At 39.7% G+C, this 13,496-nt stretch overlaps 1 protein-coding gene across 1 annotated transcript in view; it reads left to right on the top strand.

The window, feature by feature from the left end:
• The window catches only part of LOC139367667 (metabotropic glutamate receptor 4-like), a 229,872-nt gene that overhangs the window by 197,639 nt on the left and 18,737 nt on the right, over positions 1-13,496 (top strand). Inside the window, exons 6-7 of the mRNA XM_071105944.1 lie at positions 2,981-3,181; positions 11,697-11,833. Of these exons, the coding sequence (XP_070962045.1) occupies positions 2,981-3,181; positions 11,697-11,833 (338 nt within the window). The remainder of the gene's footprint in view (positions 1-2,980; positions 3,182-11,696; positions 11,834-13,496) is intronic.

The raw sequence follows: 13,496 nt of genomic DNA, 5'->3' as shown, positions 1-13,496 counted from the left end.
TAAGCACACTATGTTTGTCTATTGTTGTGACTTAGATAAAGATCAGATCAAATGTTATGACCAATTTATGCAGAAAACCATGTAATTCCAAAGGGTTCACATACTTTTTCTTGCCACTGTATAGCATTCTGTTGGTGGCAAAAAATGTTGTAGAATAATTTTAATTTAAAAACTTAAAGTTTTGAATCAAGTGTTTTTTTGTACCAGTTCATAACACCATGTTTCATGGAATCGGTACATCAAAAGTCTCTTCCCGTTTATTTTGCAACCTGTATGGCGCAGCTGTCTACATTTTTGTTCTCAAATGAAACTGGTATATTTGTCTATTTATGCAAATTCCTTTTATCTAATTGTATCTTTAATATATGGCAGGCAAACAAGTTCCCTGACTTCTCCCTTTTCCACTCTCCTCCACTTTTGTGGTATTGCTGCAATCTGTTGGTTATAATTTTGGATTGAGCAGATATTCCCATATATTTTCGATAGCTTCACATGTGACAACTCCACTGTTTATATTCATATTCATAATATAATTAATAAATATAAAACAAATTTTATTTTTTTTGCATAAATAACGTTTTTTTTTATAAATTAATATATATATTAATATAATATTAATAATATTAATATTTTAGTTTGACCATAACATTTGTATTAATATTTGTTCTATCTTTTCTGGAGGATAAAACTGAAATTGTAAACAGCTTTGCATAGCTTGTTTAAGAAAGGGCGATACTTTAAACAACATTTAATTTTCAATTAGTTGGAAATGAGAAGTTGTAATCTATATAAAGGCAAAAAGGCCATTTTTGACCAACGGATGAGCCTTTCTTAATAATCTACTGGAGAACCATTTTGGGTTTAAGTATAATTTATGTATGAGTGAAGCTTTTATTGAGATGTTTAAAGCTTTAATATTGAATCATTTTACCCCCCCCCCCCCCCCCCCCCCTGCATATAAACTCATATTAATTCATTCATTTTGTCTGGCTTAGCATTCCAAATGAAAATACATTTTTTTGCTCATATGATTTAAAAAATGAGTTGTTTGGAGTAGGCAGTGCCATTAGTAAGTAAGTAAACTGTGATAGGACCCAGAAGTTAATCATTGTGATTTACCTCTCGATGGTTGCAGAATCTTATCTATTTTTGCAAACTTTCTATTGAAATTGATTCTGGTAAGTTCATTTATATATTTTTTTAGATGTGAACACCATGTATGTCTACTTCACCATCCACCTATTTTATTGGTAAACTACAAGGTAGTGTAAACACTGTCTTTTAGCAATCCAATACATAGTGAGGCAAGAAAAGTGATCAAGATCTTCAATGAGACTGTGCAGGGAATCAGATTGCGGACTTAAGAAAAAACTTGAGACATCGGCATACATTGACACATTGTTTTTATTCCCTGGTTTTCTAACCCCTTGATGTTCTTGTTGGATCTAATTTTAATAGCTAGCATTTCAATGGCCGTAATAAATCGATAGAGACAACGGACAGCCTTGTTTTACTCCTCATAAAAGCTCAGTACTTTCTGAGAAGTAATCATTATTTACTATTTTACATCTGGGGTTCCTGTACATAACTTTAACCCATTGTATACGAGATTCACCAAAATTAAAGTAACCCAGACATTTATATATATATTCTAGTCGTACTTTATCACATCTTTTCAAAATCTGCTATGAAGACCAGGCCTGTGTTTCGCATCACAACATTGAAGTGTAAGAGGCCTCCAGTTTTTTTAATGGATTGGATCTTTATACCTACCACCTGGGTCCTGTTTTAGAAGTAATTAAATCAGACCTTCTTGTTGAGTACCTAAAAGTATAATTTTTTAGGAGTAATTAAAACATACTAATAATGGATCTTTGAGTATATCAAAAAAGGTCTGATATACCTCTACTGGTATACCATCAAGCCCTGTTTTTTTCCAGACTGGGAATATTTAATTGCCTCAAAAGGTTCATCTTCTGTAAGTTGACCTTCACACAGGTCTTTCTGTAATTGTGTTAATTTTACATGTATTATTATTATTAGGAAAAAATCCTTACAGTTATACAGTGGAAATGGAGGAGACTGAAAAGAAAACAAATGCTTAAATATTTTGCTTCCTCTTTCAAAATATAATTTGGTGAATCATGGATGACTCCATCATTTGTAACAAGTTTCAGTAAATTATTTTTGATAGCATTTCTATGTTGGAAGTTTCAAGAAAAATGTTGTGCATTTTTCACCATTTTCCGTCCAATATCTTTCTAATCAGACTCCTCTCAATGGCTAAAACCTCTGGTCTAGCGTACTGATAATATAGTCTAGACTATAGTCATGCTTCTGTACGGAATCACAACTCACTTATATAGAGCAGTCAGACCCAATGCCCCCACCTTGGCTGGTGGTTATGATTTTTCCTTCTCTTTTTCCTGCTGTAATAATAGCTAAGACCAGCTGATTAAAGGCCAGTGGAGTGTCCCACTGTCACTCTCTCCATGCCAATGCGCTGACAAGGCAGCAGCTAATTGCAGGACCAGGATGTTAATTGAAACCTTACTTGGTGATTAACACATTTCCAAAGCATTGAAACAACCTCGGCTATGATTAATATACACCTGTCATAACTAATTGCATTAATACTAAAGAATGATTAAGCCTGTCTTGCTCTGTCTCCCAGTCGTCCTCCACTCCTCCAACACATCCTCTTGCCTTGACTAACAACCCTCTGATGAATAGTAGAACATAGCAGATGAACAAGACCTGTCGGTTGGTCATGTTTTCATTCTATATCAAAGGAGCCTATCCAAAAATACATATTTTTGTTAGACATGTATATATATATATATATATTTAGTCTCAAGGGAACTATAATTTCAGTTTGTGTGTGTGTTTATTGTCTTTGGACTAGATGTTATTACATGAGAGTTATGCTACTGTATAATGATTGAATTTAACAGTGGCTTTAATTTTGGTGTCCCTTTAGACCACGAGCGGATCGGGAAGGACTCGTCCTATGAGCAGGAGGGGAAGGTCCAGTTTGTGGTTGATGCCGTTTACACCATGGCTCACGCGTTACACAACATGCATAAGGAGCTCTGTCCAGGGAAAGTGGGCCTCTGCTCTAAAATGGAAACCATCAATGGAACCATGTTGCTCAAGTTCATTCGCAACGTCAACTTTACAGGTTTGTTTTTGTAATGCAAACACCCGTGAACATATGCAAGGATGCAGAAACACAAACAAATACTATACAAATTAATACATTAGCAAAGGCATCAGCATTTCCTACATCTCTTGTCTGTAAGACAAAGCCTTACACTATACATTTGTAGAGCCGCTTTATCAATTGAAACAGACTTTGAAACGCCAGCTTTGTTCTTCCCACCACATTTCCTTGAATGATGTGTCTTACGAGTGTAATTATTTTGAAAACAAACCGTAATGAAAGAAACAACGTGGTTCTACAGCCAACTGAAATACCCCAGTCTAACAGAGAGCAGCATGAAAAATGCCTTCCCTAAATAATCAGTTAAGAAAACATGAAAGCAAAAGCAGACTGCAGTGCTTGTGTACAAACCGATTATTACAAGCTTACTGTTACTCAGTTCAGAGAACTCATCTGCATTTTTATGGAACCTCTGTTGCCGGAGAAGCATTTGAAGTGGGGGTACACTACACTGTAGTATACTGCAGTAAACGTGGGGAAAACATACAAGTGTGCTGCTTTAATGGAACATGTTTAAATAAAAAGACCTTACAGTTGTGGTGTAAGGTAAAAAAAGAGAAAGTGGACATTTGATTACAGTCAACCACAACTATGTAAAGCTTGGTTAGTATTAGTTTGTAGATCCATTAAAGGTCAATTGTAAAAGTTGCAATGCTAATTATTGCTGCATTTTCTGACAGAAAATGGAGCCAACACTGTCATACTCATTTTATAAACCTCAAAGTGACAACCGCAACTCCAGTCTTCATCCGTGTTGAAATTTCAAGGAAGGACAAACTCAGATTGCCTAATAACCAACCGTGTGACTGTGACTCATTGGCCTGCTAGGCTACTTTAGAGTATGGTCTCTGTCTGATGTCACTTTCATCTGTTCTAATAAGGTGCTGCTAATTATAAGTGAGCAGAATGTCAGAGTGACACAGTTCAGGCAATCAGGCTTAATGCAACACGGGCATCCTGACACCCACAGACTACTCAGACCCTCTCTTAGAGCTAATTATATGGTAATGAATGCCCTGTTTGGATGGAGGTGTGGTGTGATCCTAGAGGAAGGCACAATCCAGGTGAAGAATAGAAGGGAGAGCTGTAGTGGCAGAATAGAAAAGCTGAACTGCATAATGGGAGGGCTGGCTTATCATAGGGCTCTGATGCACTGCTTATAATGTTCTGCACAAAAAGAGACAAAGAGAGTGTATAATGAGTAGGCATACCAACTAGGGATGTGCATTATTCCCTTACAAGATGGTTCAATACGTACAGTGCATTCGGAAAGTATTCACACCCCTTGACTTTTTCCACATTTTGTTACGTTACAGCCTTATTAAAAAAAATGTAAATCACTTTTTTTCCTCATCAATTCACACACAATACCCCATAATGACAAAGCAAAAACAGGTTTTTAGAAATGTTAGCAAATTTAAAAAAAATATATACAACAACTGAAATATCACATTTACATCAGTATTCAGACCATTTACTCAGTTCTTTGTTGAAGCACCTTTGGCAGAGATTACAGCCTGGAGTATTCTTGTGTATGATGCTACACGCTTGGCACATCTGTATTTGGTTTCTCCCATTCTTCTCTGCAGATGCTCACAAGCTCTGTCAGGTTAGATGGGGAGCGTCGTTGCGCAGCTATTTTCAGGTCTCTTCAGAGATGTTCGATCGGGTTCAAGTCCGGGCTCTGGCTGGGCCACTTAAGGACATTCAGAGACTTGTCCTGAAGCCACTCCTGCGTTGTCTTGGTTGTTTGCTTAGGGTCGTTGTCCTGTTGGAAGGTGAACCTTTCTCCCTAGTCTGAGGTCCTGAGTGTTCTGGAGCAGGTTTTCAGCAAGGATGTCTCTTTACTTTGCTCGGTTAATCTTTCCCTCGATTCTGACTAGTCTCCCAGTCCTTGCCGCTGAAAAAGATTCCTACAGCATGATGCTGCCACCACCATGCTTCTCCGTAGGGATGGTGCCAGGTTTCCTCCAGATGTGACGCCTGGCATTTAGGCCAAAGAGTACAGTCTTGGATTCATCAGACCAGAGAATCTTGTTTCTCATGGTCAGAGTCCTTTAGGTGCCTTTTGGCAAACTCCAAGCAGACTGTTATGTGCCTTTTACTGAGGAGTGGCTTCCTTCTGACCACTCTACCATAAAGGCCTGATTGGTGGAGTGCTGCAGAGATGGTTGTCCTTCTGGAATGTTCTCCCATCTCCACAGCGGAACTCTGGAGCTCTGTCAGAGTGACCATCGGGTTCCTGGTCACCTCCCTGACCAAGGCCCTTCTCACCCGATTGCTCAGTTTGGCCGGACGGCCAGCTCTAGGAAGATTCTTGGTGGTTCCAAGCTTCTTCCATTTAAGAATGATGGCGACCACTGTTGTCTAGGGGACATTCAATGCTGCAGAAATGTTTTCGTACCTTCCCCAGATCTGTGCCTCGACACAATCCTGTCTCGGAGCTCTACAGACAATTCCTTTGTCCTCATGGCTTGGTTTTTGCTCTGATATGCACTGTCACATGTGGGACCTTATATAGACAGGTGTGTTTCCAAATCATGTCCAATCAATTTAATTTACCACAGGTGGATTCCAATCAATTTGTAGAAACATCTTAAGGATGATCAATGGAAACAGGATGCACCTGAGCTCAATTTTGAATCTCTTAGCAAAGGGTCTGAATACTTATACTTATGTTCTTATGTAACTAAGGTATTTCAGTGTTTTTTTTTTATATATTTGCAAAAATGTCATATTATGGGGTATTGTGTGTAAATTGATGAAGAATATAAATTAATGTAATCCATTTCAGAATAAGGCTGTAACGTACCAAAGTCAAGGGGTCTGAATATTTTCTGAATGCACTGTATCTACAGTACCAGTCAAATGTTTATACACTCCTACTCATTCAAGGGTTTTTCTTTATTTTTTACAATTTTCTACATTGTAGAATAATAATGAAGACATCACATTTATGAAGTAACACATATGGAATCATGTAGTAACTGAAAAAGTGTTAAACAAATCAAAACATATTTTATATTTGAGTTTTCAAAATATCCACCCTTTGCCTTGATGACAGATTTGCACAGTCTTAGCGGAACGATATAGCCGTCTGTAGCGCGGGCACATTTCTTTATCAGGGGTACTTCGGGGAAACGACCCCTAACTTCCTCCATACTGAACACAGAGACATACAAATGGTATCCACAAGTTCATCTGACTCTAGGGAAGTAGATAAAGGGCTTATTTGCCAAAATCCCAAGGTATCCCTTTAAGAATTCAAAGTTCATGCCTGAACTTAACTCTAACCTTAAAAATGTGGAGCTAATGCCTATCTTCACCTTATACACTTTCACATTTGATCTTTGGGGCAAATTTGAGAAACATGGATGATTGTCTAATTCTGACCTGCGACTGAGAGCAGAAACAGGCCGCCTACCTCGTGTTGCTGGGCACAGTGAGTAGGCTACTGATCTTCGCTGGGGTTGTTCCGCCTGCCAAATGACTTGTAGATCAATGACTGTCAACACAGTTACATGCTTAGTTCAACACTGAAGGAGAGGGCGCATCATTGGTCACAAAATATGAATCACGCAGTCTCATTTAAATCAATCAGTCTCACTGACTTAACTTTATCTACCTAATTTAGCTTTGAAGGGAATTGTTTATCTGCAAAATATAAGACAACTGGGCAGCCTTCGTCAATAGACTCTAAATTAATCTCCCTTTACCCCTCTTTTGGCATCCAGCCTACCCCTACCACCTTTTCCAACCTAGCAGTAGCACTCCCTATAGAAAAATACTTGAATTCCTGTGACGAAGCTGACTCAGTAGCTCTCGTCATGAAAGTGCGTTATTTAATTCCCCTTAGAAATTGTTTAGCGTGTTCATATTTCCCCATATATCTAGTAATTAATGTATTCTAAAGGTATATTCTGTTGTTCTTTTGCCAGTATCATGGGTACTTACTGTGCGCAAGGCAAGGGTAATTATGTCTCAGGGAAATGTTTGGTTGAGTTGCATTGTGACGCATTTCAGTTTCCTATTTAAATGCAGAAATTTACAATTTTGCAATCCTCCAAGCTGGATGCGATGTTCCGGTGCACATGAACACTTGCTACACGGATGAGAAATACGTTTGTTTATTTCCTTACTGTAACGTGTCCTGTGTCTGAAGTCTGCGTATCTCGGAACTACATCTCTTGTCTCATGTCTGTGTGTAATGGGCGGGTGCACGGCTCCATAAGTCATATGTTTTGCCTCCTGCTGTCCTGCAGAACTTTTGCTGTTAAATGTGTATTCATGAATGGAAAGTGTTTCCGCTTTGAGGATAAGCAGGAATGTTTTAGATGTTTATTTAAATGGCAAATGTAAATGTGGGTATAATGAAGATGTCTGTTACATGATGTAATATGTCATATTTGGGTAAAGAGCTCCATGGTTAATGGTATGGTCCATAGGGAGTGGCCGCAGGTATAAAGGTACAGTACCTGTTCGTTCAACCTGTGAACTGGGGAATTATCTTCTAGCTCTGGTATGTGAGCTGTGTGGGGAGGCTGTCCCTTGTGAACTGGGGAATTATCTTCTAGCTCTGGTATGTGAGCTGTGTGGGGAGGCTGTCCCTTGTGAACTGGGGAATTATCTTCTAGCTCTGGTATGTGAGCTGTGTGGGGAGGCTGTCCCTTGTGAACTGGGGAATTATCTTCTAGCTCTGGTATGTGAGCTGTGTGGGGAGGCTGTCCCTTGCCTGTTATACCCCAACTTGCTATTTTTGGTTTGGCAAGGTAGGCCTGATTGAGGCTTAGGTTTTTGATTTAGATTCAAACCTGTATTTTGAGAGTCTGTTCATTTTGTTAATACCTTGTGTAGATTCTGTAAATATTCATTGTATTTCGTCATTCACCGGGAACCACCACGACAATGACCTTTACTTGCATTACTGGAAGACTTCTCAATAATACAACTCAAAAGTATTGCGGTTAGACCTAAGATGAACTAAAAATCAATGACAAAAACACATTACCGGAAGGATGTATTGCCTTTAATAGTTTTACTGTACATTAGAATTTACAATTGAAAAGATTTTATGGATAATAAGTGTTAACATGATCCCAGTCCATTCTGTCTGGGATCTGGAAACACCCATGCTGACTAGAGGAAAGGAGGCCATTCCTGATATTGTTGAGGAGGTTGGTTCTTGTTGATGTTAGTCCTACCACCATATTATCTATTTTTTCAGAAACAATGCTTCTGCTGCACTGGCTAAATTGTATCATATTCGGGGGATAGCATAGCTTACATCGTGAATTCCCTTGGTTCAAAGAAAGCGAGATTAGAGATAAAAAGCTCCAAATACCCATATCCATTACATTGAAACCCAGCGGCTTTGCTGTAATTAAAAGCATAGAACTGTTAACATTTTTGTGATTGTAGGATAGCTGAGATTGTTAGTTCAGCTAGAAAAATACAGTGTACTTCTGCATTCTTCAACAAACAATGGATACTTTCCTCAGTGAGTAGCCATAAGCAAACCTTCAGGTCAAGAGGGACCTGGCACATATGAACTTGCTGATTTGTAAAGCCAGTTAATTGTTGCAACTGCCTGCATATGAAATTTGAATTACAGAGTGGGGAAGCATAAACGCCAAATGCCATCCTCCCTGCCAGGCAACTAACAAAATTACATGCCATGAAAACTGCGAGGGTAGGGTAAAATACAGCTTGGAATTCAATGCAGCCTCCTTTTGTGAGTTCGGTGTCACAAAGAAATAACAGGGAGAGGCTGACAGGACAATCAACCACAGCATTGGCTGACTAATAACCAAAAAAGGCTGGGCCTCCATTTAAAGTGGTTGTAAATTATAGCGTGTCATTGTCACCAAGCCTACTTTAGCATTTACAGGGAAATGTAGAAGATTGTGATAGTTGTGAATCTTCACTGTTAGTTTGGTTGAGGAGACTACAGCACTAACAGTGGCTGGGGGGGGGGGGGGGGGGGGGGGGGGGGGGGGTTACAGATACAGTATAATCATATATATGTAACAACTCCACAAAACACCCCCCCCCCCCCCTCAGCCACTGTTATATATATATATATATGTGTGTTTGTTTGTTTTACATGTGCTCCATGTACTTTAAGTGTGTTTTTCTCTGTGATTGAACCCCAGATATGATTATGGATTTGTGGTTTGAATGCAGGTCACTTGAGACCTTAGGGTAAACCACTGTGCATACAGTACAGCCCTTACCTTACGGGTTTTCAGCAGCTGTTCTGAAATTCATTTTTTTAATGTTCAGAGTCAGACTCATGGAAGAATAACCCCTTGAAAAACCTTGAATATGTATATCACATACAGTACCAGTATGTGGAGTATATAAAAACAAATCCACAAGACACTCAACCATCACCATGAGATGTATTTATGGATACTATTTTTACGTCTAACCTTATTATTCAGTACAATGCATGTCATATTTACATAATGTAGGCAACTCAAATTATTCTAATATTACATAGTTGTACTTAACAGACTTGTTATACTTCTAATTACTTTCAAAGAGTCAGTCAATAGTAGGGTTAACATCATTGGTTCTTAAGAATGAACAGTGTTTAAAACAAAATGTGTTTCAGCTGACTGGACAGTATTTTACAAGGCTGTAGACCCTATAGACCCCTCAAACTCAACTCTGTACCTCGAAGCCAGTGCCACTGCATTTCTTCATTGTTCACCCCTGAACAGGGACAGATTTAGACCTGGGACACCAGATGTGTGCAATTAATTATCAGGTCGAACAAAAAAACAGCATGCTCTGGACCTCATAGGGTAAGAGCTGAGTACCCCTGCTATAGACTATTGCCTCAGAATTCAACCATTTGATGCCAGTTTTCACACATTCAATAAGAAAAAATAAAAATAAAAAAAATAAAGTGTGCCAGTGCCAGTGCCAGTCTATCTCAAGGTTGGCAATTTTATCTGGCACTAGATAAACCTTTCTAATTCATATATTTTCAATGACTCACACAGTACTTCATCGAAATTAAAGTGACTTGTATATGAATACAATTAGAGTAGTTTTCTTTTCATGAAAAATGTGTACAGTGGAGGCAACAAGGCATTCTCATAACTCACATAACCCACATATAACAACTTAAGTTTGCAAACTGAGAATATTGGCTTTTTGATCTGCTCTTCATGGGTGACACCTTTCACTTGTGGACATTGCCCCTTAGAAGCTATTCTCTTTAGCTATAGAGAGACGGATACCTTTTGACTTGAGTAGATAGGGAGGTGGAGCACAGCGAATGTACAGGTCATATTCTTGGCGATCATGAAACATGATTATAAACTGGATGTGTTCAATGTGCGTGTATCTCTTTGAAAGTGGGATGACCAACTCTTCTATGAGAACTCATTCCCTATAGATTAGATAATATGCTTAGCTACAGAGAAAACGTTTGACTGATGTTCCCCATAAGGGATATTTATATGATGTTCTTAAGCACAAAAAAACATCCACTATCAATCCTAGGCCCATATTACATTTAAACAGGAAGTCAGCACTAAAATGAACCATCTTGTATTTCGAATCTCCTTTTAAAATCTATGCTTTCTTATCCACTAACCTTCACAGCTGAGATCTGAGACCTGACTTCCAAGCACACCTATGTGTATTGCTTTGAAGTGTGTGATGTCAAGTGCCACCAAAGTGAGCTGCAACCATATTTTAAAGGGATGTGATGTGGGGAGGAGAGAGGGAATGAAAGAGAAAGAAAGAGATCCTCTCTAGGCCTTCTCTCTTTATCCGCATCTATCCACAGCCACATTCTCTATGGGGCAGCTGGCTGCGGTGCTCTACTCGGCTCCCAACAGAAAATCACAGGATCCCCACACCCCTCATTTGACACAGTGAGGGGTTTGTGAGCCTGCTCAGGTCCAGGACCAGGCAAGAACACACAGAGAGGAAGAGGTGTGGGGGGGGGGGGGGGGGTAGTAAATCAGGCCCCATGCTGTCATTAGACTGCGCTCTGAGGGGACTTTGGGGGCAATGTGTAACAAAACAACAGGCAGAATAAAAGAGAGTGAAATTATATGCGATTGGGCACAGACATGAGCTGTGGTCCGACACCCAGGGGAGAAGTCCCACATGGCTGTCAGCATCCATTTTACTCCCCTCATTTATAACAGTATGGTAGAGAACTCATACCCCAACCGCTTAGACCTCATGTAACGCTATTCACATATAGCGTATGATGGACAAAAAGACCAAGAAAATATTTTCGTACTACAGCTTTTATGAATTAACAAATACTTTATTACATAATTTCAGATAATGAAATGACCCTTTACCCTCCAGTGATTCTGATGAAATGTTTAATAACTATACTGTACATGTGGATGTTCATACCAAGGTTGTTATAGTTTCATTTTGTGTACAAAGAATGTGGATTTTTTTTTTAACAAAAATGTCCCTTTTAATTTTTATTCAGGAATTGCGGGCACTCCAGTGATCTTCAATGTGAACGGAGATGCTCCTGGTCGCTATGAGATCTATCAGTACCAGATGAAACACAACACCACAGAATACAAGATCATTGGCCACTGGGCAGACCAGCTCCATTTAGAAGTATGGCTATTTCTCTCATTATGACTTCCACTTGTTTATTGCATGATACATTCAGTAATGTGAATCCAAGTAAATAACATATGCAGTTAGAAATAGAGTCTGTGAAGGTTTATACAGTACATCATATTTTTAGATGAAAAAATATGCAATGGCTAAAAACATGTCTTATTAAACCATGAAATGAACGCATTATTCATTACTGTATCCATAGCAGTCCATGCACCTTGCCTTGAGTTGGGTTGCTTTACCATCAAAGTCATTCAGGACCTGGGATTTATCTATATCACAATAGGGCAGTAGATATCAGGGGCCGGCTGTGGGGTTACTGTTGCACACCCAATCCAGTTTTATCATTTTCATAGATCCCCCCCCCCTAGCTGTTGTGAAATGCAGGCCCAGGGGTAGCGATAGTAATATTCACAAAATGCTAACAACCATGTTGCCATTCAGAGACTGTTTACTTAGCTGATTCAGATTCTAAACCAGGCCATTTCAGGTAAACAGCAGGCATCCAAAACATATGATAATAAACAAAATAATGGCAAAAGGACAAGGTCATTATGTAAGCCTTACCATATTACAACATTTGCTCGTTCTACCTAATTAGGTGGAAAGTGCCTTTTAAGCAAGGCTAATGTGGCTGAGAAGAGGACAGATACAATATGTCGTTTCCTGCTGAGTTACACTATATGCAAAAGCATGTGGACACCCCTTCAAATGAGTGGATTCGACTATTTCAGCCACACCCGTTGCTGACAGGGGTGTAAAATCGATCACACGGCCATGCAACCTCCATAGCCAACATTGGCAGTAGAATGGCATTTCTGAAGAGCTCAGTGACTTTCAACGTGGCACCGTCATAGGATACCACCTTTCCAACAAGTCGGTTTGTCAAATTTCTGCCCTGCTAGAGCTGCCACGGTCAATTGTAAGTGCTGTTATTGTAAAGTGGAAACATCTAGGAGCAACAACAGCTCAGCCTCGAAGTGGTAGGCCACACAAGCTCACAGAATGGGACCGCCGAGTGCTGAATCGCTTAAAAATCATCTGTCCTCGTTTGCAACACTCACTACCGAGTTCCAAACTCCTTCTGGAGGCAACGTCAGCACAAGAACCGTTTGTTGGGAGCTTCATGAAATGGGATTCCATGGCTGAGCAGCCGCACACAAGCCTAAGATCACCATGCACAATGCTAAGCATCGGCTGGAGTGGTGTAAGGCTCGCCACCATTGGACTCTGGAGCAGTGGAAACGTGTTTTCTGGAGTGATGAATCACACTTCACCATCTGGCAGTCCGACGGATGAATCTTGGTGGATGCCAGGAGAGAATGCTACCTGCCCCAATGCATAGTGCCAACTGTAACGTTTAGTGGTGGAGGAATAATGGTTTGGAACTCTTTTTCATGGTTTGGGCAAGGCCCCTTAGTGCCAGTGAAGTGAAACCTTAACTCTGCAGTATACAATGACATTCTAGACGATTCTTTGCAGAAATGGTTTGTTGAGATCGTTGTGGAAGAACTTGACTGGCCTGCACAGAGCTCTGACCTCAACCCCATCAATTACCTTTGGGATGAATTGGAACACTGACTGTGAGCCAGGCCTAATCACCCAACATCAATGCACAACCTCACTAATGCACTTGTGGCTGAATGGAAGCAAATCC

The sequence above is a fragment of the Oncorhynchus clarkii genome, chromosome 16 (assembly GCF_045791955.1).
Source record: "Oncorhynchus clarkii lewisi isolate Uvic-CL-2024 chromosome 16, UVic_Ocla_1.0, whole genome shotgun sequence".
Taxonomy (NCBI): domain Eukaryota; kingdom Metazoa; phylum Chordata; class Actinopteri; order Salmoniformes; family Salmonidae; genus Oncorhynchus; species Oncorhynchus clarkii.
The sequence above is the reverse complement of the archived record's forward strand: the minus strand, read 5'-3'. Positions and strand labels throughout refer to the sequence as shown.